Raw genomic sequence first — 25,749 nt, forward strand, 5'->3', positions numbered from 1 at the left:
TAGGTTTCAATATTCAACATCAACCAAGACCAAGAACATAGGGTGGAAGGGTAGCAGTTCTGATTCAGGATACACCATTCCCCAGCTAAATGAATCAGAATCACTTTTAATCCAGCTAGAAGAGGAGAAACCAATCTGGCTGCTCCTGGTATACTGAGCACCTCGTAACAATACATCATCTGTATAAGAACTCCTTGATCTGATTACACAAATAACCCTGAACTACCTTAGGATGGTGATCATGGGAGATTTGAATCTACACATCAAAAACCCAGATACCACCACAACTGTCTTCCTGAACATGATGACAGCATTAAGGTGATCAATTCTCCAACCCATGAAAAGGGTCACATACTAGACTTGGTATTCTACAAGGGGGCTGACATCCCAGAATACCAGGATAGCTGTATTGAAATAACACTTCTATCATTGACAGACCATTTTATAATTAAGTTTTCTAAATTACCACCTGAAACAAGTGGCACCTCCCAGAGTTTGGAACGAGATCAGAGACAAAAAAAAGCTGACTGCTGAGAATTTTACAGAGGCCGTGGACTATCCATATGTGGATGAAAAGACAACAGAGAAAAGAAAACCAGCCCTTCCACTCAAACGCAAAAGCAACACCTCAAAGAAGTGGCTGGAAAAGTGTCAAGATGACCTCTATCATATCCCCCTTCAGCCATCTCTTCTCTAAACAGAAGAGTCCTAATCTCTATAGCCTTTCTTTATAAAAGAACTGTTCCAGACCCTTTATCATTCTGTTGCCCTTCTCTAAATCCTCCTTTCCCCTTCACATCACATCGCAATGTACCCTATATATGTATTTGGTACCCCTGTTTATTCTGCTTCATTCACAATTCCTTTTGCACCTTCCCAGGTTCTGTGTTCTTTAAATGATCACAGAGTAGTACGCGGGAGGTGGTGGAGATGAAAACGGTAACGGAATTCAAACATGCGTGGGATAAATATAAAGGAATCCTGTTCAGAAGGAATGGATCCTCAGGAGCTTAGCCAAGATTGGGTGGCAGAGCCGGTAGTGGGAGGCGGGGATAGTGCTGGGCAGACTTATACGGTCTGTGCCAGAGCCGGTGGTGGGAGGCGGGGCTGGTGGTTGGGAGGCGGGGATAGTGCTGGGCAGAGTTATACGGTCTGTACCAGAGCCGGTGGTGGGAGGTGGGGCTGGTGGTTGGGGGGCGGGGATAGTGGTGGGCAGACTTATACGGTCTGTGCCCTGAAGAGCACAGGTACAAATCAAAGTAGGGTGTACACAAAAAGTGGCACATATAAGTTTATCTTGTTGGGCAGACTGGATGGACCATGCAGGTCTTTTTCTGCCGTCATCTACTATGTTCCTAATCCCTCTCAAGCAAAATGAGAATCCACTAGGACCAGAGTGTTTTTCTTTCTGGCACCCTATTTATGGAATAGTCTGCCTCTGTTCCTATGCTCAGAGCAATCCCATAAAGCTTTCCAGACCCTTCTGAAAACATATTATTTCAATGCTGCCTTTGGATGAGAGGCAGAGGTCTGGTCAGTTGGCCTGGACCCTGTGGTCAGGGCCGTGCTAACACGGTAAGCGAGGTAAGCATGGCAGGGGGGCGCTTCCCTCTGGGGGGCGCCGCCGCACCATGCTCACCTAGCTCGCCCTCCCGCAACATCCCTTTTCTTTTTTTTTTCTTTTTAAATTTACCTCCGTGGTGGCGGTTCCGGCAGCGCAGCGTCAGGGAAGGAGGCGGCGCTCCCGACGTCTAGCCTTCCCTTCGCTGTGTTCCGCCTTCTTCTGACGTCATCCTTGACGTCAGAAGAAGGCGGAACACAGCGAAGGGAAGGCTAGACGTCGGGAGCGCCGCCTCCTTCCCTGACGCTGCGCTGCCGGAACCGCCACGGAGGTAAATTTAAAAAGAAAAAAAAAGAAAAGGGATGTTGGGGGGAGAGAAGAGGGCGAGCAGTTGAACAATGGGAGCGGGAGGGCAGGGGAGAAACGAGAGCATGGATGCGAAGGGGGGGGGGAGAAGAGGGCGGGCCAGGCTGGGACATGGGAGCGAGAGGAAAGAGAGGAGCATGGATGCGAGGGGGGGTCATGGAAGGGAGAGAGGGGAATTGCTGGATAGGGATTAATGGAGGGGGCAGGGGACAGAGGAGCATGGATGGGCATGGATTGGAAAGGCAGGGCTGAGGGAGAGAGGGGAATTGCTGGAAAGGGATGAATGGAGAGGGCAGGGGACAGGGGAGCATGGATGGGCATGGATTGGGAGGGCAGGGCTCAGGGAGAGAGGGGAATTGCTGGATAGGGATGAATGGAGGGGACAGATGGGCATGGATGGATATGGATTGCAGGGCAGGGCTCAGGGAGAGAGGGGAATTGCTGGATAGGGATGAATGGAGGGGGCAGGTGACAGAGGAGCATGGATGGGCATGGATTGGGAGGGCAGGGCTCAGGGAGAGAGGTGAATTGCTGGAAAGGGATGAATGGAGGGGGCAGGGGACAGAGGAGCATGGATTGGGAGGGCAGGGCTCAGGGAGAGAGGGGAATTGCTGGAAAGGGATGAATTGAGGGGGCAGGGGACAGAGGAGCATGGATGGGCATGGATTGGGAGGGAAGGACTCAGGGAGAGAGGAGAAATTGCTGGACATAGAGGGGAGGGATGAAGGAGATGAAATGAGGGAAAAGGAAGAGAGGAGAAAAACTGCACATGGATGAAGAAAATAGGCAGAAGATGAGGACCAGAAATGAAGTAGGAAAGGAAAGAAATAAATTGAAAGGAAGCCCTGGAAACGGAGTTAAGAGGACAGATAGCAGCAGAATCAGATACTGGGCCAGCATGATCAGAAAAAGAAAGTCACCAGACAACAAAGGTAGAAAAAAAATCATTTTATTTTCATTTTAGTGTTTGGAATATGTCCACTTTGAGAATTTACATCTGCTATCTTATTTTGCAATGTATAGCAATTTGTTTTTAAGAATATTGCTGACAATTCCTGTCAGTGTGGCAAGTGGTGAGCGATCATTTTCACGGGGGGGGGGGGGGGGGGGGCGCCGCCGCCAACTGATAGTCTGCAGGGGGGGCGCCAACTGATAGGCTGCAGGGGGGCGCCAGAGACCCTAGGCACGGCCCTGCCTGTGGTACTGTACTTATTGAATCTGTTGGAATGCTTGCGACTCTTTCAATGCTCAGTTCTTTCCTTTCTATAATGGAGTTCTTTCCCTTTTTTTAAGTAGTGCTAAAAAGTGGCCTATGCTATCCCTAGCATGAGTCTTTCCTGTGCACTAAGGCCACTTTTAGTGCTGCCGGTAAATGGACAAATTTCCTATTTCTGCAATAATGGCCATGTGTTAATTTTCCCATGTATGCCGGACCACCAGGAACAAACAATGCACCCCTCCCCCCTGCCCCGCTCCCTCCCCTGGTTCAATATCTCTCTCACCTTTTCCTCCTCCCCACCCTCGGCAGTGTTCCTGCTGGCTGACAGCAGCATTAAAAAAGAAGCACCTTGCCTCTGGCTGGCATCCGAAGTATTTCCTCTGTTGTGTTCCACCTGCTTTAACACAGAAAGTTGTGTCACAGGAAGCGGAACAAAGCAGAGGGAACACTTCCAAGGCCAGCCAGAGGCAGGATGCTTTTGTTTGAGATGCTGCAAGTAGCCTTCAGGAACACTGCCGAGGGGAGGATGGAAAGCCGAGAAAGATACTGAACCGGGCGTGGGAACGGGCATGGGTGAGAGGAGAAATGCCAGCTTGCATGTAAAACTGGGGTGGCATAGCCATTTGTGCAACCCTATAGTGATGCTTATGGCTGGGCCCCCCTTGGAGGCCGGGCCCAGAGAAATGTTGCCCACCCTGCCCCACTCTTGGTGGCCCTGACCGTATGAGCACTTACCGACACCTATTTTGTAGGCAGTAAGGGCTCACGCACTAATCCTGCGCTCATCAGTTCGTTCAAGACAATGCCCATGTGATTAGCATAGCCACACCCACTTTCCAGCCCCTAAACAACCCAGGGCTAAAAAGTAAATTTAATTTTTTAGCACATGGGTAGCATACATGCAAAAACTACTGCGAGATACCTGAGCACACCCCGCAGTACTGCATTTAACCTGTGGCAAGCATGCATTAGTGCTTACTGCAGCTTAATAAAGGGGCCCCTAATTTAGGGTGTACACCCCTTTGACCCAATAAGTGAGAGGTCACTTGTGACTCTTCCTAACACAGCTACTTCCAGAGACTCAGTAGAATTATAGAGGAGCATCTTAGACATTTCAAGCGCTACTAACTCAAAATTAGAAAGTTTGACCCAGGGCCGTTGAGAGACAAAGCCAGGTCTGGGGTAAATACCCCCACCTCGCATGGGTCCATCTCCCTCCCCCCCCCCCCTCGGGTCTGCTTACTTTATCGTCTCCTGCTCCTGTGTGCAGGGACTACGTTAACACTGCTCCGCTGCATAGGTCTTTCTTCCTGCCGCGTCCCCTCCCATGTTTGTGGAAACAGAAAGTACTTCATGTTGGAATGTAATTGTATTTTACATGCATTGACTGTCACCTATTATTTCTCTGTGATTACTCTGTGACCTCTGATGTGAATTACTTAGAGAGGTCACACAGCTATGCAACTTCCTGTGGGGGTTAGATGCAGCACATGCAGCACATGGAGCACATGGAGCTCATGATCTCTCCTAACCTGAGAGGATCCATGGTGTGAGCATCCATTACCATCTAAGCACATGGAAGGAGCTGATAATACAAATGTATAGTAATATGTATATATAAGCCTGTCTGATTATAATCTAACTACAAACTGTGAGTAAACAGATGTTTTGTTACTTCAACTTTAAAGTGACTCAGCAGTGAATTATTCAGGGGTGAATGAGAGAGAGATGAAGAAAGAAATTAACATTTCTAAAGCTGAAGCTGTGTGTACTAAAATCTGCTAATTATTTACTACAAATAATCCAACAAAAGGGTTATGGGCCCAGGGTCCAGGAATTGAAAAAGAAGAGAAATATTACCAGGCAGAAAAAAAGGCCACATTTTTCTCTTAAGTTTTAAAGGAAAGATTCAGTCTGTCTCTCTCTCCCCCCACACAGCAGACAGAAGGCTAAGAAAATGGCTGAGGGAAGAAATTCACCATTGTTCTATTCTCTCAAGGTGCCTAGATTAACTGAGTTTAATTATCAGCAGTGGGAATTAAGATTCATATGTTTCCTTCGAGCAAAAAGATTAGATATATGCTTAGACCAAGACAGAACAGCTGAAAATATGGCTGAATGGGACAATGCAAACTATTATGTGAAGTGCATGCTTTTGGAAGCTCTCTCAGAGAAACAAGCCATATTAGTGGAGGGAAAAGATACACCAAAGGACATTTTATATAAACTGAGAACTATGTATGCAACTACATATGCAAAGCAGCAACCAATTTGGTTGGCAGAGTTGAATGAAACCAAATTAAGGGATAAAAGTAAATGTAATGATCACATTATGTATCTTATGTCTTCATTTCAAAAGCTAGAACTTTCTGGAATTCCCATGTGTGATGCATTGAAAAGAGCATTTCTTTTTACCTCACTATCAAAGAAGTTTGATGTTTTTAGGTCTGTAAATGAGGCCATTGAAGGGCAATCTTTTGAACAGGCAACATCAAAACTAAGGCAGGAATGCATAATAAATGATTCTGAGGAGATGTGTTCTCAAAGTCAGTCAGAGAGAAATGAAACAAATTTCTTGGCAAAGAACAGAGGAAGGCGGAGCTATGGGAAAACTCCACCCAAGGGCAAGCTGATTTGCTACTCATGTGGAAAGGAGGGACATGTATCTAAATGGTGTAAGGAAACACAAAACACTCCCTCTAGCTCACCTAAGCCAATGGAACTAAAGAATTTTCAAACCAGGAAATGTATGAAGGACAAAGATAAACACAAGGGCTTTCTAATGGCAGAAAAATCTTTGACTATGGTAAATAATAATTCAAATGAAAGTACTTGGATTTTGGATTCGGGGAGCACATGCCATTTAACCAATTGTAAGAATTTCTTTCAGGAAATGTGTCCAGAGGAAGGTATTCTTAAAACTGCAAACGCAGGGACTGCTAAGATCCAAGCAAAAGGTATTGGATTCTTAAAATGCAAAGTGTCTAATGAAGTTAAAGAAATTCCTGTAAGTGATGTCTTGTATATTCCCCAAGCAGTTTGCAATATGCTTAGTGTATCTACTTTAGATAAGAAGGGATTTGTGATTCATTTTGAAAACAGTAAGTGCACAATCTCTAAAAATGATGAAGTGTATGCTGAAGCTTTTATGCATAATGATGTTTATAAGCTGAACATTTCAGGTGAAGCCTCACATATGGCGCAAGTAAGGAAGAATGATGGTAAATGTAGTCTGGAAATCTGGCACCGCCGCCTGGGACATCGTGATTTTAAGGTGATCCAGGATCTTTACAGTAAGCAACTGGCCACCGGCATTCAGATAAGTGCAGATGCTGGTAAAATGGAGAAATGCATAGACTGTGTTACTCAAAAAGGTGTGAGACCCTCATTTCCTGCATACACAGGAAATAGGAGTAATAAAGTGCTGGACTTAATACACAGTGACTTATGTGGACCGTTTAATATCCCATCATTGGGAAATAACAGATTTGTGCTAATATTCTTGGATGATTTCTCTAGATACTGTGTGGCCTATTTGCTGAAAGAGAAAAGTCAAGTCACAGACATGCTGAAGAAATACGTAGCCATGGTGAGCAATAAATTTGAAAGAAAACCAAAGGTTCTTCAGACCGACAATGGTGGTGAGTTCACTTCACAAAGCATGCGCACATTTCTAGAACAAGAAGGCATTCAACATATCACAACAGTAGCTTATACACCAGAGCAAAATTCTGTTGCAGAGAGAAAATTTAGGTCAATTGTGGAAATGACCAGATGTATGCTGTCAGATAGCAATCTCCCTAAAAGACTATGGGGGGAAGCCATTCTCACAGCAGTGTACCTACAAAATAGAATGCCAACTAAAGGCGCTGAGCGCACACCACATGAGACATGGCATGGTAGGAAGCCAAACCTGTCACACATAAGAACATTTGGAAGTACAGCATATGCTCATGTACCAAAGCAAAGAAGGCATAAGCTGGATTCCACAACAGAAAGGGGCATTTTAGTTGGCTATACTCCAGGACACAAAGGATATAGAATTTTGAATCTGAAAACTGGCATTGTTGGCATAAGACATGTTACATATTTTGATGAAAACAAAAGGGTTGATAAAGGCTGGATTATCCCAGATGAGCCTTATCATCCAGAATATGAAACTAGAACCATAATAGACATGCCAGTGTATATAAATGCCATACCAAGGCAGATGTCTGAAAGCAACTCATCTGTATCTAACGAGGAACAGGCAGAGGAAACAGACACAGAAAGGATCATTGAAGAAGACAGTACAGTTGGAGAAGGGGAATCAATTGGAGAAGAACTCTCAGATTTTGAGGATGCGGAAAGGTCAGACCAACCTGTTGTCAGACGCTCATCCAGGGAAAACAAAGGTGTTCCACCCCCAAGACTGTCTTACCTAACAAAGTCAGCAGAAGCTCAAGAGCCCTTAACATGGGATGAGATTGAGAAAATGCCAGCAGAAGAAGCTGCTGAATGGCATAAAGCTGCACAAGAAGAAATTGATGCATTGGATAAAAATAATACTTGGATTCTTACAAAATTACCTCCTGGCAAGAAAGCTATAGGATGCAAATGGGTATTCAAGTTAAAAAGGAATGCACAAGGAAAAGTGGAAAGGTATAAAGCCAGATTAGTGGCAAAGGGATATCTTCAAAAATATGGAGAAGATTTTGATGAAGTGTTTGCACCTGTAGTGAAACACACGACAATCAGAACACTTCTGAGCATTGCAGTCTCAAAAGGCATGCAAGTCAACCACATTGATGTGAAAACAGCGTTTCTTCACGGAGATATAACTGAAGACTTGTACATGGAACAACCAACAGGTTTCATAAATACAAAACAAAGACAGCTAGTGTGTAAATTAAACAAAGGTCTTTATGGATTAAAGCAAAGTGCAGAATGTTGGAATGATAAATTGCATGAAATATTGACAAATTTGGGATTTAAGCAAGGTGAAGCAGATAAATGCTTGTACACTAGGTGCACAAATGGACAATATGCATACATTTTAGCTTTTGTTGATGATCTGCTCATTGCAAGCAAAAGTGAGCAAGAGTACAAGGACATTGTAAAATGTTTAAACCTCAATGTTGAGATAAAAGAACTGGGTAATGTGTCATACTATCTTGGTATAGAAATTGAGAAACAAAATGATGGTTCTTATCTTCTAAGCCAGAAGCAGAAAATAAATGAGCTTATTGAAAGTTTAGGTATGCAAGATGCCCAAGTTGTAAGCACTCCCATGATCACTGATTTTCTGAAGGATGAAACAGTAAGAGAACCTTTACCAGATAACATCCAATATAGATCAGCCATAGGTAAGCTTTTATATCTAGCTACCACATACAGGGCTGATATAGCAAATGCAGTAGGAATTTTGAGCAGAAGGGTCAGCTCACCTACCAAATCAGATTGGACTGCAGTTAAAAGGATGGTAAGGTATTTAAAGGGTACCATTGATTGTAAATTAAAGATTTCAGCCAATAGTAATCCAAAACTAATATGTTACTGTGATTCAGATTGGGCAGGGGATCATTCTGATTATAAATCCACAAGTGGATATGTGTTTATGTATGGAAATGTACAAATTTCATGGGCCAGTCATAAACAAAGTATTGTGAGTCTGTCTTCTACAGAAGCTGAATACGTGGCCGTATCGGAAGCGTGCAGAGAACTGATGTGGATTGAAAAACTTTTGCTGGATTTCGGAATAGCTGAAAAGAGACCAATCCAGATAATGGAAGATAATCAGAGCTGCATCCGACTGTCACAGAATGACAAGGTTCAGTCACGCACCAAGCACATCGCAACGAAATACCACAACGTGCGAGAGTTGGCGAAAGAAGGGGTCATCAGTCTACACTATTGTCACACCAGTGAGATGACAGCTGACATCATTACCAAACCGTTACCCAGAGAACATTTTGTGAATCTGCGTATAAAGCTTGGACTTTGTATGAATAAATAATTGCATGACAGTTATGCATGAGAAGGGGTTTGTTGGAATGTAATTGTATTTTACATGCATTGACTGTCACCTATTATTTCTCTGTGATTACTCTGTGACCTCTGATGTGAATTACTTAGAGAGGTCACACAGCTATGCAACTTCCTGTGGGGGTTAGATGCAGCACATGCAGCACATGGAGCACATGGAGCTCATGATCTCTCCTAACCTGAGAGGATCCATGGTGTGAGCATCCATTACCATCTAAGCACATGGAAGGAGCTGATAATACAAATGTATAGTAATATGTATATATAAGCCTGTCTGATTATAATCTAACTACAAACTGTGAGTAAACAGATGTTTTGTTACTTCAACTTTAAAGTGACTCAGCAGTGAATTATTCAGGGGTGAATGAGAGAGAGATGAAGAAAGAAATTAACATTTCTAAAGCTGAAGCTGTGTGTACTAAAATCTGCTAATTATTTACTACAAATAATCCAACACTTCACACAAGTGGCCAGAAGAGGCCGGAAGAAGGACCTGTAGCTGGCAATGCAGAGTTAACGTGATAACACAATAACCCGGCACTGTGGCACACAGGAGCAGGATACCAATCTTAGCCATGCCAGCACCGAGCGCATCCCCCTTGAAGGTCGGGCCCTGGGAAATTTTGCCCCCCTGTTGGCAGCCAGGGCCGAGGGACTGGGCTAGGCCCAGGGCAAGGCTGCCCCCAGAGCCCTGCCTCGCCCCCCCCCCCCCCCCCGAGGTCGCTGCTCCCCCTCCACCTGCCCCCCTCTGTCCGCCATCAGGCCGGGCCCCCTGCATTGAAATCACAGTGCCCTCACCTCCATGTGAAAGCACTGCAGGCAGCAGGGCAGCAGATCGCCTCCCTTTGGCCCTCCTTCCCTCCTTGAGTCCCACCCTCAGCAGAAGTTAAGTCAGACGAGGGCGGGACACAGGGAGGGAAGGAGGCCCAAAGGGAGGCGATCTGCTGCCCTGCTGCCTGCAGCGCTTTCACACGGAGGTGAGAGGCGCTGTGATTTAAATGCAAGGGGCCCGGCCCGGTGGCAGACGGTCGACGACGGAGGGCAGGTGGGACTGCGGCACCAGGCCCCCCTTGGAGGCCCGGGCCCGGGGAATTTTGTCCCCCCTGCCCCCCCCTCTCGGCGGCTATGTTGGCAGCCCTAGTTTGACCTTGAGAGTGAGACTGTAGTCTAACTGCAACACACTGAGCACAGTTTAAAAAATTTATTCTTCATGTGTGAAAAAGAAGCAGAGCAAAGCCCACTTACCACAGTCTCCTGGAGCAGAAGAAACAAATGATAACAAGGCAGCAGAGGACGTGGAAAAGTTTGGTTGGTTCCTGGAACTGTTCACCATGTCTTGGCCTGATGTTGTAAAAGGATATGTAATTTCTCTGAGAAGAGAAGATGTGTTTGCTGCAGGATCCTCTGTCATTATGTAGGTCGTGTTGAAGGTATGTGAGGAGTTTGTTGTGTTCTGCAGCCAGGTTTCAGAGAAATTGAGACGTACTACATCAGATGAGGAAATGGAAGTCAGAAGAGGGTGGCTCTGTTGAAGCCCTGCTAATATCTTTGAGTCAGTGGTTCTTTGGTTTGTAGTGATCCAACTAGTGCTAGGGGACACTGGCATCCTATTTCCTATACTTGAAAATAGAGTGTTAGCTGAAGCCATCTTTGTTTGGGTTGAATGTACTGCAGTGAGCATGCTTGCTGTGGCATTCTCTGTGGAGACAGGCATTCCTCCTCTGTCTGTGACTGCCATGCTTGTGGTTGTCCCTGGTACTACTGCAGCAAATTTAGAAGAGGGCAGTAGTTCTGCAAAACAAGATTATTCTGCATTAGAGCTGTCACAATGTTTTCAGCTGCCACCCATTACTGCTTACTGACTGTAACATCAAGCTGAATAAGGGCTGGAAGAAAGATCAACTGAATCATATAGAGTTCTCATAAGCTATCAGGGGTCCCCCACCCTATATATAGCTGCCAATCATCCCTGGGGCCTAATTAAATCCAAAAGTACCCTGGTTTCAAAGACCTACAGGTCAGATCTCGGACTTCAAGTAAAGAGCCAGACTTTGGGCCAGGCTATTGTAAATAAGCTAGAATACTGACTGGTAGACTGAATTAGATTACCCTCTTTCCAACATTTCTCAAGAGATGAAACTGACTGTTCAGGGACTGGGTAATTTTTCCCATAGGCTCACAGAAGGTAAGGCAGAACATCAGAAACAGAACGAAGCCTTGCACGGAAAGCAAAAGGCCCTTGGCTGGCGGGGATTGGGGTCCCTCGCCAGCAAAGGTAGGCAACGACGGCGGAAGCAGGGGAGGGTTGGCGGCGGGAGGGGAGGTCAAGAGGGTCGGCGGCGGGGGGGGGGGGGCAAAGTTGGTAGCGGCAGCGGGGGGTCGGCAATGGCGGGCGGTTGGCGGCGCCAGAGGGGGGCTAAAATGTGCCCCCTCACCTGGGCTCTGGACCCCCCCTCCCGCCGGTCTGGCTATGCCCCTGACAGAAGATAAGGCTGACTGACTTGCCAGGGCTGGAGCCAATCCCTACAGTGAGGTCACAGGAAAGATGAAAGGTTCTAGCGCTCCTCACCTGTGCAGACATGTCCAGGGTGAGATGGATCGGCATCAATTGCAGTCGTGCACTCACACATGTAGGTGCCCAGTATATTTATGCACTTGGCAGACTCAGAGCAGTCATTCTCCGAAGGTGACAAACACTCATCAAAATCTGCAATCGCAAAGCAGAAAGCATAGAAAGTCAATCATAAGAATCAAGTGCTCAGTCTTACATTTGTTCAAATAAATCTTCTATTTACATTCTCTTTTGTTTCTCTTCTCCTGCAAGACCTATTTCTCCTCAATTTTTCACACTCTCATCTGGCTATCATTATATACAATCTCCAGTACTATGGCATTTCTCCTGGGAAAAGGCTGAGTATAGACAATTTGCAGCGAATAGCAGAAAAAAGCTTCTTACAGACCTACTACCATGCTCTCCCCTAGGTGTCACTCTATCTCTCTAGGGCATAAACACTGCATGGATGCAAAATGTGTGTGTGAAACATACTCAATCCATATTTAAAATGTGCAGGTACAGTCACAATTTAAGCAAGCTTAGAACAGATACTTAAGACAGTGGAAAGGGCAGATGAGGAGCAGTTAAGGAATGGGGGTGCCTGGGTGTTGAATTAGTCATACAAACCTATGCACTCAGTCGACACGGAACACTACAGAACCAAAAATGAGAAAAGAAAGCCAATATACACAGTGTCAATACAGAAGCATCAAGTTCCTAAGAAGAGGAGGAAAGTCACTCAACAGGAGGTGCTGACAGAGTGGTCCCCGAGGACTGGAGAAGGCAGATGTGGTCCCTCTGCACAAGAACGAAAGTAAGAAGGAGGTTGGGAATTACAGACCAGTCAGTCTGATCTCAGTGGTGAGTAAACTAATGGAAACGTTGCTAAAGCAGAGGACGGTGAGGTTTCTCAAATCAAATGGACTGCAGGACCGGAGGCAGCATGGTTTCACTAGTAGCAGGTGTTGTCAGACAAATCTGATTGATTTCTTTGACTGAGTGACCAAACAGTTGGATGAGGGAGAGGTGCTAGTTGTGGTGTATTTGGATTTTAGCAAACAGCTCTGCACAGGCGACTAATAAATAAATTGAGGGCCCTCGGTATGGGACATAAAGTGACTGACTGGGTTAAAAACTGGCTAAATGGAAGAAGACAGAAGGTAGTGGTAAATGGAGTTTGCTCTGAGGAAAAGGATGTTATCAATGGTGGACCACAGGTATCAGTCCTTGGGCCGGCTCTTTTTTAATATCTTTGTGAATGATATTGGAGAAGGACTGTCTGGTAAGGTTTCTTTGTGGATGATACCAAACTCTGTAATAGGGTGGACACCCTGGAGGGTGTGGATAGCATGAGGAGAGATCTAGTGAAGTTTGAAGAATGGTCTGAAAATTGGCAACTAATGCTAAAAAATGCAGGGTCATGCACATGGGTTACAAAAATCCAAGAGAACAGTATAGTATAGGGGGTGAAGTACTTTTGTAACAAAAGAAGACCGGGACTTGGGGGTGATCGTATCTGATGATCCTAAGGTGGCCAAACAGGTAGAAAAGGTGACAGTCAAAGCCAGAAGGCTGCTTAGGTGCATAGCAAGAGGAACAGCCAGCAGGAAAAAAGAGGCGATAGTGCCCTTGTATAGGTCTCTGGTGAGGCCCCATTTAGAATACTGTGTGCAATTCTGGAGACCGCACCTACAAAAAGATATAAACAGAATGGAGTCGGTCCAGAGGGCGGCTATAAAATTGGTCAATGGTCTCTGTCATAAAGCGTATGGGAACAGACTTATAGACCTCAGCATGTATACTCTGGAAGAAAGACAGGAGAGAGGGATATGATAGAGACGTTTAATACCTCCGTGGCATTAATGTGTAGGAGGTGAGCCTTTTTCAAATGAAAGAAAACTCTGGTATGAAAGGGCATAGGATGAAGTTACGAGGTTACAGACTCAGGAATATTTTTTCACTGAAAGGGTTGTGAGCACGTGGAATAGCCTCCCGGTGGAGGTTGTGGAAACAAGGACTGTGTCTGAACTTAAGAAGCATGGGACAGGCATGTGGGATCTCTAAGGGAAAGGAGGAACATAAGATAAGAACATAAAAATAGCCATACTGTGTAAGACCAATGGTCCATCTTTCCCAATATCCTGCTTCCAACAGTAGCCAATCCAGGTCACAATTACCTGGCAAAAACTCAGTTAGAAGCAACATTCCATGCTACCATACACCAACTGTGAATGTTCAGCAGAGATAACCGGCTATCTCCTGTTGAATATTAGCAGTTAGCCAGCTAAATACTATTTAACCAGCCAGAAGATGTTCCTGGTCAGTTAAATAGCGCTGAATATCGGGGGGGGGGGGGGCATGAATGAAGAATTACCATCTTATGCATATATACAGACATTACCTATTACTATGTAAGCCGCATTGAGCCTGCTTTTAGTGGGAAAGTGCGGGATACAAATATAATAAATAATAAATGTAGATGTTGCCCATTTGGAGCCGCCTCCAAAATATGTAGGTACAGAATGCTCCAGGCAGGCTTATAAGTGCATGAGTGCTGCATGAATGGATTTTGGCAGGGATTGTTTTTATATGAAATTTTCATCAGCTTGATAAGGCATGCTGCAGATTTGAAGCAAGAAAGGATTAAAACAGAGTAGCTCTAACAAAGACATGAAAGCAAGTGTGAGAAACCAGGAACTGTCAGAAAGAGACGCACCAAGAAGACATCTTTACCTCATCACTTGTGGAGGTAACAGTCCTGCAACTATACAGTTTAAGAAAGAGAAGTCCTGTGCACTAGTGAGAGAGTACATTTTGTGCTCAATAAGAGCCTCATCCTTCGGGATTCCTCCTTTGCTCACTCTCTCATGCACAAGCTCAGCCTCATTAAGTCTAATTGTCATACTTTGTTTTTCCAAATGTTAGATCTGTTTACAAGATACTGTATAAACTATTTTGTTCCAATGATTCAGTATTGGACCAGCGCAGAATCAGGGCAGATAAATCCCCGTTCTCTGGACTAAAGTCACCCAGCATTTCCTTCCTACCAACCTGTGAGCCGAGTGAATGGGTATTCTCCATGGCAAAGGATACTGTGAGTGCACAATGTTCACACCAGCACCAGAGCTAGTAGAAAAACTGATGTACCAGAAACTAAATCTTCCTCTGCCTAATTTCTCTTAATTTCCATGCAGATGGGAGGAGGACTGAATTCACATTCCCACTGGAGCAATGCAAGCCCACACATTTTGCCCTCAGTATCCCACTGTTCACCAGTTGCTGCAGCTGGTGTCTTGGATCCAGTAGGGTCTTTTAGCCTCAAACACTAAAACATAAAAAAATAACTTTCTTGTTCCTTGCCCCTTTATGCTACTGTTGCCTGTATCACTGTCCAGTTTGCTCCAGGTCCTCCTGCTACCTGGCCTACTACTACTAATCATTTCTACAGTGCTACTAGATGTATGCAGTGTTGCATACATTATATGCAGGTATTTTCTTTGTCCCAAGAGGGCTCACAATCTAACGCTCCTGTTTACTAAACCACGCTAGCGGCTGTCCCAGTGCTAATGCTGACAGAGCCCATTCGAAGTGAATGAGCTCTGCCGGCATTAATGCCAGGACACCTTAGTAAACAGATCCCTAAGTTGTTTAGAGCACATGGGGCAATGGAGGGTTAAATTACTTTCCCAAGGTCACAAGGAACTGCAGTGGGAACTGAACCCAGGTTGACAGGATCAAAACCTGACAACCTGGGTTCAGTTGAATTATACTGTAAAATAATGAACAACTCCCAGTTTTATACTTTGATTGTTCTTTTATTTGTTTGTTCAATAAAAATTGTTTAAACATAACTGTCCTAATGCATTCTGTATCCTCTTCCTCTATTGTCTCCCTTCTCTACCACCAAGTTCTTGGAACTCTGTCATCCAACTAATTATAACCTAATAACCTAATCCTTACATCCTTGGGAGCTTTAATGTTCACTATGAAAACCATTTGTCTGCAAAAAAAAAACATTTTTTTTTTTTAAATGGAAGGCCTGGGGCTAAGGCAATATGCTTCTGACCCCACACATTGTAGATGACACTCTCTGGATCCCATATTCCCATCAAAGACTCTCTTTGGTTCCCTATCTTTTATGAAAGGTATTCCTTGGTATGGCTATTTTCTTGTTAATGTATTCCTCTGAGGTTTCTAAGGCCATTAAAGACTAGTTGAACTAAGGAATCTCAAAGATCTTGATGCAAATCTTTTTACAGTCCTTCAAAATGTCAGTTTTCTCAAGACTTTCCCTCTTATCCAATCGCTGATCAAGCAACTATGTGGAATCTCACCTTTACCTAAGTCTTAAATGAACTGGCACCTTTTAGACAATGTGTTCTCTCTGATCATTTTAAGAACCCATGGCATCCTCAAGGCCTGGAACTTCTCAGGAGGAGACAGACCCAGTAAGTTGAATGCCAATGGCAAAAAAAAAATATATATATATATACTCTCCCTTTTGTTGCTATCTGAAGAAACGCTTAGGAACTACCAGTATAATTTGAAATCAGCAAAAAAGATCTACAACTCCAAATCAGAGCTCAGTTCTTTGCAGATTTACACCAACTCCCTCCAGTCCTGACCTTGACCTTCTTAACTCCTGTCTCTCTGCAGTCTCCTTGTGGCTTTAATTTCATCATTTGAAACTTAATCCTTTAACATTTATAACTCCAACCACATCTTTCCTCCTTGCAGGACATACTCTTCCATTAGAATCTTCCCTGAAAATATTAGGCTGTTTCTTTGATTTCCAGCTCTCCTACCCAAATCACTGCAGTAGTCTAGTCCTTCTTTATTATTTTACAATCTATTCATGCCATCTGAGCCTCTGGATAGATCCACTTTGATCACACTCATTTTTTCACTTATCAGCATCCTGGATTATAGTAAGTGAATTTACAACAGCCTTCTGTATTATTTTGTCCACTGTCTTCAAGTCTTTATCGGGATAGTCAATTCTTACCGTTCCTGCTTTCTAAGTGGCAAGATTATAAGGATAATAATGAAGCTCATAGGGATAATCGAATTCTATTCTGGGAATCGGTGAAGGCCGTTCTTCGGAGAGAGATCATCTCTTAAGTTAACTTTAAATGGGAAGCTAGGCATCAGGAAGTGCTACGTCTAGAGAAGCGGGTGACATCTCTTCGGAAGCAGTATGGGGTGGGGCATTCGTTGCGGATTAGGACACAGTTGCTAGAAGCGCAACAAGCCCTGAATGAGCTTTTACATGAGAGAGCCAAGAAGTCCTTTGCGTATTACAAGTATCAGCTTTACAGATTTGCATATAAAAGTGGGAGGCTCTTGGCTAGAATGGTAGCTAGGAGTGTGGGCACTTGTAAAATACTTACATTGACAGATGCTGGAGGAGGCCTGGTACATAGTGATGTCGAAATTAACACGGTTTAGAAAGATTTTTTCATGCAGCTCTATACACCACAAACCGTGTCAATGCTGCCTAGTGAAGCCTACCTTTCAAGTATCGACTTGCCTTAGGTGTCTGACTTGGAGTTGGGATTGCTGAACGAGCCTATTGCTGTAGAGGAGGTGGAGCTGGTGGTCAAACAAAGCCACTTGGATAAGGCCCCCGGGCCAGATGGACTGCAGAATGAATTTTATAAGCTTTTGCAATCTGAGTTCAGTCCCATATTGACAGAGGTGTTTAATGCAGCTATTCAAAAGGGACACTTGCCATTTCATCTTAATTCGGCCCAGATTAGTGTTCTACCGAAACCGGGTAGGCCAATGAATCACCCAGATTCATACCGCCCCATCTCTTTGTTGAATGTGGAGGCTAAGTTCCTAGCCAAGATTTTGGCTAACAGGCTGGCGAGATTTCTTCTCTCCCTGGTAGCAGAACCACAGGTGGGATTCACTTGTGGCAGAATGATTGCGAAGAATATGAGACGAATACTGGCAGTATATTTTGTAAATGACCTAGAGATGGGAGTAACTAGTGAGGTAATTAAATTTGCTGATGACACAAAGTTATTCAAAGTCGTTTAATCGTGGGAGGATTGTGAAAAATTACAAGAGGACCTTACGAGACTGGGAGACTGGGCGTCTAAATGGCAGATGATGTTTAATGTGAGCAAGTGCAAAGTGATGTATGTGGGAAAGAGCAACCCGAATTATAGCTACGTCATGCAAGGTTCCATGCTAGGAGTCACAGACCATGAAAGGGATCTAGGTGTCGTCATTGATGATACGTTGAAACCTTCTGCTCAGTGTGCTGCTGCGGCTAAGAAAGCAAATAGAATGTTAGGTATTATTAGGAAAGGAATGGGAAACAAAAATGAGGATGTTATAATGCCTTTGTATCGCTCCATGGTGCAACCGCACCTCGAATATTGTGTTTAATTCTGGTTGCCGCAACTCAAAAAAGATATAGTGGAATTAGAAAAGGTGCAGAGAAGGGCAACGAAAATGATAAAGGGGATGGGACGACTTCCCTATGAGGAAAGGCTAAAGCAGCTAGGGCTCTGCAGCTTGGAGAAAAGGCGGCTGAGGGGAGATATGATAGAGGTCAATAAAATAACGAGTGGAGTTGAACATGTAGATGTGAAGCATCTGTTTACGCTTTCCAAAAATACGAGGACTAGGGGGCATGCGATGAAGCTACAATATAGTAAATTTAAAACGAATCGGAGAAAAGTTTTCTTCACTCAACGTGTAATTAAACTCTGGAATTCGTTGCCAGAGAATGTGGTAAAGGCAGTTAGCTTAGCGGAGTTTTAAAAAGGTTTGAACAGCTTCCTAAAGGAAAAGTCCATGGACCATTATTAAATGGACTTGGGAAAAATCCACTATTTATGGGATAAGCGGTATAAAATATTTTGTACTTTTTTGGGATCTTGCCAGGTATTTGTGACCTGGATTGGCCACTGTTGGAAACAGGATGCTGGGCTTTATGGACCTTTGGTCTTTCCCAGTATGGCAATACTTATGTACTTATGTAGCATTGGAGATGGTCCACCTAGAGAAGGCTCCAGTGCTTTTAATCAGTTTTGATGCCGAAAAGTCTTTTGATAGGGTGAAGTGGGGTTTTCTCTTTGAAATGTTGAAGGCCTATGTTATTACAGGATTCTTTGCTTATATGCTGAGTCTAAAGCGCAAGTGTATGCTAATGGTTGACTCGGAATGGATTCCTATTAGTAGAGGAACTAGGCAGGGCTGCCCTCTATCCCCGCTCCTCTTTGTCCTAACGCTTGACCCATTGCTACAGGAAATCCAGAGCAACATGGATATTCGAGGGGTGCGGGTCTGGGATGATGTTTTTAAGTCTGCAGCTTTTGCCAATGACCTGTTGATACTTATAACAAACCCTCATTAGTCTTTACCGTATCTTATGGAAAGTCTAACGGAGTATGGTGATTTTTCTGTGTTCCAACTAAATCTCACGAAATCAGAGGCGTTGGCAAGCACTGAGGGGCTGCAAAATGAGTAGGGTGATAGCTTTCCATTGTGTTGGGCTCAAGGTTCATTTCGCTACCTGGGTATTCAATTGCTGATAAATATGGTTCAACTGTATGACCTTAATATCTCAAAGCTGCTTAGAGATACTAAAGAACAACTGATGTTGTGGTCTTCTATTCCTTTATCTCTTTTAGGCCGGATACACTTATATCGCATGATACTCTTTCTCCGGTGGCTATATGTATTACAGTCGCTTCCAATTCGTTTACTACGGAGAGATCTGACAACACTTCAAAGGATAGTAGCAAAGTTCTGTTGGGCAGGTAGAAGCCCAAGGTGAAATGGCAGCATATGGTTGGAGCTCAGACTCAAGGGGGCTTGGGACTGCCCGATATGCTTATGTATAATCAGGCTTGTTTATTGTAACACTTACGGGACTGGATGTTGGGCACTACTACGTACACAGACTTGGTCATGGAACGGGCCTATATCAGCCCTTGGCATCTAAATTACTTACTGCATGCTCCCTTGAAACGTCTTCCTGAGAGAGTGTGGGGTAGTGTTCTGCTTCGACCTCTATGGTTCTTGTGGTGGGAATTCCCTCAATTGTGGGGACAGATCCCAACTAGCAGTGTACTTTTACCCCTGCAGGGAAATGCAGATTTCACGCCGGGTAGAGAGAATTCAATCTTTCATAGTCTGGAGGACCGGGGGGTGATACTATTGGAAAGTTTTGTCCAAGCTGAGGGGTCTGTGGTCTCAGCACAAGACTTTATGCGCCAGTGTGCATGGGGTCCAGCAGCAATTTTTGCTTGTCGTCAGCTATCGCATTATTTGACTACCCTCCCAACGGATAGTTTATCATTGGGTTTTGGACAAAAATTGCAGGAGTTCTTAGAAGGGGATGCTGCAGGGCAAGTTTCGGTCACTTGGTTCTACAAGGAGCTGGGGAAGCACAAACCAAATAGAAATGTGCAGGAAGTGTCAGTTCGTTGGAGTCAGGATGTAGGGAAACCGATTCATGAGCGTATTATCGTGACAACACTTGGGGGAAGCTCCCGGATTGTACATAGTGCAGAGCTTCCAGAATGTCATTTCAGAACCGTACATACAGTCTATTTTTCCCAGAGACAAGCATACCACGCAGAAATAGTGGACACAGATAGATGTCAAAAATGTGCATTGGCGGGCGCCTCTTTCTTGTATGGTATGTGGCATTCTAGACATATCAAGGTATTCTGGTCAGCTCTCTCCCATTTTTTTCAATTGGTGCTAGGGTGCCAAGTAGTCCTTTCTTTTGAAAGAGTGATGTTCAGCTCCATTAGTTTGTGGAGATCTGGCACACAAGGAAAAATTATTTCCTAAGTAAGTCATGTATTTTTGGGAAGAAATGCATTCTTAATCACTGGGTATCGGACAGACCTACCTCCTACTGGTACTGGAGGAATAAGTTACACAAGCACATGTTATGGGAATCCCGTGGGGCACATCAATCTCCTAAGAGGCAACAGAGGTTTCTTGTGGTATGGGGGGCATATTTGAAAAGGATTTCTCCATGGGCATGCCACCAAGTTCTGAATAGTTTTCGTAGGGGCGTTCCGGATGGTAAAGACAGATGGTGATTGGATGGTGCACACAGGAACCAGGGGGGAGGGGAGGGGGAGTTTCAGAATGCAGGTAGGGAAGAAGGTAGATGGTGGGGAGGGGGGGGGGGCGGTTCAGGTAGAGGAAGGAGGGAAGAATTGTATGAGGAGTTAAGTTCTATAACCTTGATGACGAGAATACGACTTTGCTGATAATAGGTTGTTTTTGCTTTCAAATTACCGACTATTGAACATGTTAATGATTAGTTCTGTTGATTCATCAATAAGAATGCTGTAACAAAATAAATACGGAAGCACCAAATAGTAAGAGAGTGCTTCAGAATTATAGCTTATTCAGTAAGTTAAATGCAGTTGGTCTGTTGTTATAGGTCAAATGTTTCATATGAACAGAAGGGGGGGATAGAGATATAATATTTAAAAACTTGGAAACAGCTTATTGCAACTGATCTTTAATGAATACAGACTTATAATTGCCTTCTCATGGATTCATTTGTAAAATCTCTATCTTTGTACTGTTTTCAATAAAAAATGTTGAAACATAATTAACCTAGACATCCCTGTGAGCAGCTTGTAAGTCCCAGTGTTCATCATGGAAGAAATAAATGTTGCATTCTCCTTCTGAAATGGAGAATACATGTATATTTTTTTTAGCCCTGCCCTACTTCCACCCAAAACACACCCAGACCACGTCTCCTTACTATATGCATGCATTTGTGATTTGGACGTGTACTGTATATCCTCACTTTCTAAGGGGGTCTTTTACTAAAGATTAGCTCGAGTTATCTGCTGCAGGGCACATAGGAATAAAATGGGCCCTGCTGCAGATAACTCGAGCTAATCTTTAGTAAAAGACCCCCTAAAATTATTATTTAAATGTGTATGCAATATGCATGTTTAAATGCTGGTTTATGCACATCCAAATTGAGAATGGGGATTCCAAAATTACTGCCTAACAGGCTTATTTTCGAAAGTGATCGTCGGTGATCTTCCAACATAAATCGGGAGATGGCTGGCAATCTCTTAAAAGCGGCGAAATCGGTATAATCGAAAGGTGCTTTTTTGACACCTTCGCCGCTTTCCCGTCACCGAGCCGGCAAAAGTTCAAGGGGGCGTGTCAGCGGCGTAGCAAAGGTAGGACATGGGCGGGCATGGGCGTAGCTACCAGATGGCCGGCTTTTGCGGATAATGGAAAAAAAAAGCGGTGTTAATCAGTATTTTGCCGGGTTTACTTGGTCCTTTTATTTTCACGACCAAGCCTCAAAAAGGTGCCCCAACTCACCAGATGACCACCCGAGGGAATGGTTGGATGACCTCCTCATACTCCCCCAGTGGTCACCAACCGCCTCCCACACTAAAAAAATAAAAATCTTTTTTGCCAGCCTGTATGCCAGCCTCAAATGTCATACCCAGCTCCCTGACAGCAGTATGCAAGTCCCTGGAGCAGTTTTTAATGGGTGCAGTGCACTTCAGGCAGGCAGACCCAGGTCCATCCCCCCCCCTACCTTTTACACTTGTGGTGCTAAGTGTTGAGCCCTCCAAACTCCCCCAAAACCCACTGTACCCACATGTAGGTGCCCCCCTTCACCCATAAGGGCTATGATAATGGTGTAGAGTTGTGGGGAGTGGGTTTGGGGGGCATTTGTGGGGCTCAGCACCCAAGGTAAGGGAGCTATGCACCTGGGAGCTATTTGTATATATATTTTTTTTATTTTTAGAAGTGCCCCCTAGGGTGCCCGGTTGGTGTCCTGGTATGTCAGGGGGACCAGTGCACTACAAATGTTGGCTCCTCCCACAACCAAATGCCTTGGATTTCGCCGGGTTTGAGATCGCCAGCAATTTTTTCCATTATTGCTGAAAAGCAAAACCGGCCATCTCAAACCCAGCGAACTCTGACATTTGGCCGGGCTAAACCGTATTATCGAAAAAAAAGATGGCCGGCCATCTTTTTCGATAATACGGTTCCGGCCAGCTGTTGCGGCACCACCAAAATAGATCTCCAGCAATCTATTTCGCCGGCGCCGTTCGATTATGCCCCTCTATATCAACAGGATCACCTTTATCCACATGTTTATTCACACCTTGAAAAAATGTAACAGACTGATGAGGAAAGAATTCCCTTGACTAAATCCATGTTGGCTCTGTCCCAATAAACCATAAATATCTATGGGGCCCTTTTACTAAAGCTTAGCATGCTAATGGACATTAGAATGCGCTAAGTGCCACGTGACCCAAAGGTATAAAATAGGATATGCAGCATTTAGCACACACTAAGCTTTAGTAAAAGGGCCTCTATGAAGCCCTTTTACTGAAGTGCGTAGGCACCTACATGTGTCCAAAGCACGTCAATTTGGAGCTACTGCCCGGCTACCCTATGTCCTGGCCCATAATTCCATTTTATACGTGCATCCAATAAGCGTGCCAGAAAATATTTTTTTATTTTCTACTGCGTAGCACTAACCGGGTGGTAATCAGCAATGTAAGCGCCCTGATGATTACCGCCCGGTTAACGCATGAGACCTTACCGCTAAGTCAATGGGTGGCGGTAAGGTCTCAGGGCCATAATGGACGTGCACCAATTTTTATTTTGCTGCACGTCCATTTTCGGCAAAAAAGGCCTTTTTTGCAGGAGCGCTGAAAAATGGACCTACGCGTGTCCAATACACACATCTGCACCAGCGCAGGCCATTTTTTAGATCACCTTAGTAAAAGGACCCCTATGTGTTTAGTAATTTTGTTCTTCTGACTGGTACTGACATCAAGCTCACCAGTCTGTAGTTTCACAGATCACCCTGGAACCCTTTTTAAAAATTGTTATTATGTTGGCCACTTTCCAATCTTCAGGACTGTGAGTTTGTGGAAATGGAAGCCAGTAGTACAGTGAATGGTCCCCAGGGGTCAACAGCTTCCCAGCCTGTTCCTATCCCTTAACCTTCAATACCAGGGGTGTAGGCTAAGCAGAGCAGTGTCACCTCCCATTAAAGATGTACCCTGTGTCTCCCTGCCAAGAATCCACACCCAATGAAGACCATTGGGACTACACTAAAAATATATAATAATGCATACAATAATTCTATATAGTCTGAGGCCATCTCATACAAATACAGTATCCTCATTTGCTCCCAAATGGATGCCACTTAAAATAAAAGGGACATTATTTGAAGCTGCCTGATCCAGAACCCCAGTGCACTATATTCACCACATATTGCATATTATATAGCCTTCCTACCCCCAACTACCCTGCTTAAAACTGAGCATACAGAATATCAGTACCTTGTACATCCACATCAATGACCTCCGGCAAGCGCATTGGGATCTCACTGAGTTGAGAAGACACATCTGCCAGTGACTGCAAAGAGCAGAATCCAACCAGGAGCTGTGAAGAGATAGTAAAGGCTCTGGAGGGGACAGTGGAAAGGTAATGAACGGAAGTATTCCCAGGCCTTAAGGCGCCAGTGATCTGTGAAAAGATGAAAAAGCATCAACAAACACAGTCAGATGGAAGGGGAAAGACCCCAGATTCACAGACATGATGAAAGCTGAGGATTCCCATTCCTGTGCTTATCTTATCCTATTCACTACTTCAGTACTCTTTGCTTCAGCCTACCTCATATTAAGAATAGTAGTCAAACACGTTTACACCGGTAACCTGCATAAAAACTTGGTTTGATTATTGCCTCATCAGGTCATATAATTTTACACATTTAAAAATCCAAAGTTATAGCATGACACAATGGCGAATTTCCCCTTCCTCCTTTCACATGTCTGCATGTGGGATTTAGTGGGAAGAGATATGGTAAAGTGTACTTCAGTACAGTGACCAATACCACACAGCTGTGTAGATGGGTGGGAGCTATATGGGGGGGGGGGGGTGAGGGAGGGAGTGGTATTATATGTACAGTTGTATATATCTTGAGAATGTATTTGTGTACCTGTGGAGATCTGTGTGGGTATAAAGGGTGGATGGGGGGGAGGGTGTGAAGTGGTGTGGAGAATGTGGTGATGTGTGTGTCCGTGCATGCTTCTTGACCTATAGATATTCTGTCCCCGTCTCTGTGCACTCTCTCCTGTTCTCCTCAAACCCTTGAAATCTCACTTCTCTTCCATATTCCTCCCTTTACACCATCTCTACTCCCTCCTCCATTCCACTATCCCTCCTCCCTCCAATCTCTCCTTTTCCCTTCCCCTTCTACTACTATTACTACTACTTAACATTTCTAGAGCGCTACTAGGGTTACGCAGCGCTGTACAAATTAATAACTAAGGACGGTCCCTGCTCAGAAGAGCTTACAATCTAAAGGACGAAATGTCAAGTTGGGGTAGTCTAGATTTCCTGAGTAGAGGTGTGATTAGGTGCCGAAAGCGACATTGAAGAGGTGGGCTTTGAGCAATGATTTGAAGATGGGTAGGGAGGGGGCCTGGCGTATGGGCTCAGGGAGTTTGTTCCAAGCATGGGGTGAGGCGAGGCAGAAAGGGCGGAGCCTAGAGTTGGTGGTGGTGGAGAAGGGTACTGAAAGGAGGGATTTGTCTTGAGAGCGGAGGTTACGGGCAGGGACGTAAGGGGAGATGAGGGTAGAGAGGTAAGGAGGGGCTGCAGATCGAGTGCATTTGTAGGTTAGTAGAAGAAGCTTGAACTGTATGAGGTATCTGATCGGAAGCCAGTGAAGTGACTTGAGGAGAGGGGTGATATGAGTATATCGGTCAAGGCGGAAGATAAGACATGCGGCAGAGTTCTGGATGGACTGAAGGGGGGATAGGTGGCTAAGTGGGAGGCCGGTGAGGAGTAGGTTGCAGTAGTCAAGGCGAGAGGTAATGAGAGAGTGGATGAGAGTTCGGGTGGTGTGCTCAGAGAGGAAGGGGTGAATTTTGCTAATGTTGTAGAGGAAGAAGCGACAGGTCTTGGCTATCTGCTGGATATGCGTAAAGAAGGAGAGGGAGGAGTCGAAGATGACACCGAGGTTGCGGGCAG

The 25,749-nt window shown here is 44.6% G+C and overlaps 1 protein-coding gene across 1 annotated transcript in view; it reads right to left on the bottom strand.

The window, feature by feature from the left end:
• UMODL1 (uromodulin like 1) overlaps nucleotides 1-25,749 on the bottom strand; it is a 150,889-nt gene that overhangs the window by 79,581 nt on the left and 45,559 nt on the right. The window contains exons 5-7 of the mRNA XM_030205021.1: nucleotides 24,054-24,240; nucleotides 11,740-11,877; nucleotides 10,416-10,961 (exon numbers count right to left, since the gene is read on the bottom strand). Of these exons, the coding sequence (XP_030060881.1) occupies nucleotides 10,416-10,961; nucleotides 11,740-11,877; nucleotides 24,054-24,240 (871 nt within the window). The remainder of the gene's footprint in view (nucleotides 1-10,415; nucleotides 10,962-11,739; nucleotides 11,878-24,053; nucleotides 24,241-25,749) is intronic.

Source organism: Microcaecilia unicolor, chromosome 5 (assembly GCF_901765095.1).
Source record: "Microcaecilia unicolor chromosome 5, aMicUni1.1, whole genome shotgun sequence".
Lineage (NCBI taxonomy): Eukaryota > Metazoa > Chordata > Amphibia > Gymnophiona > Siphonopidae > Microcaecilia > Microcaecilia unicolor.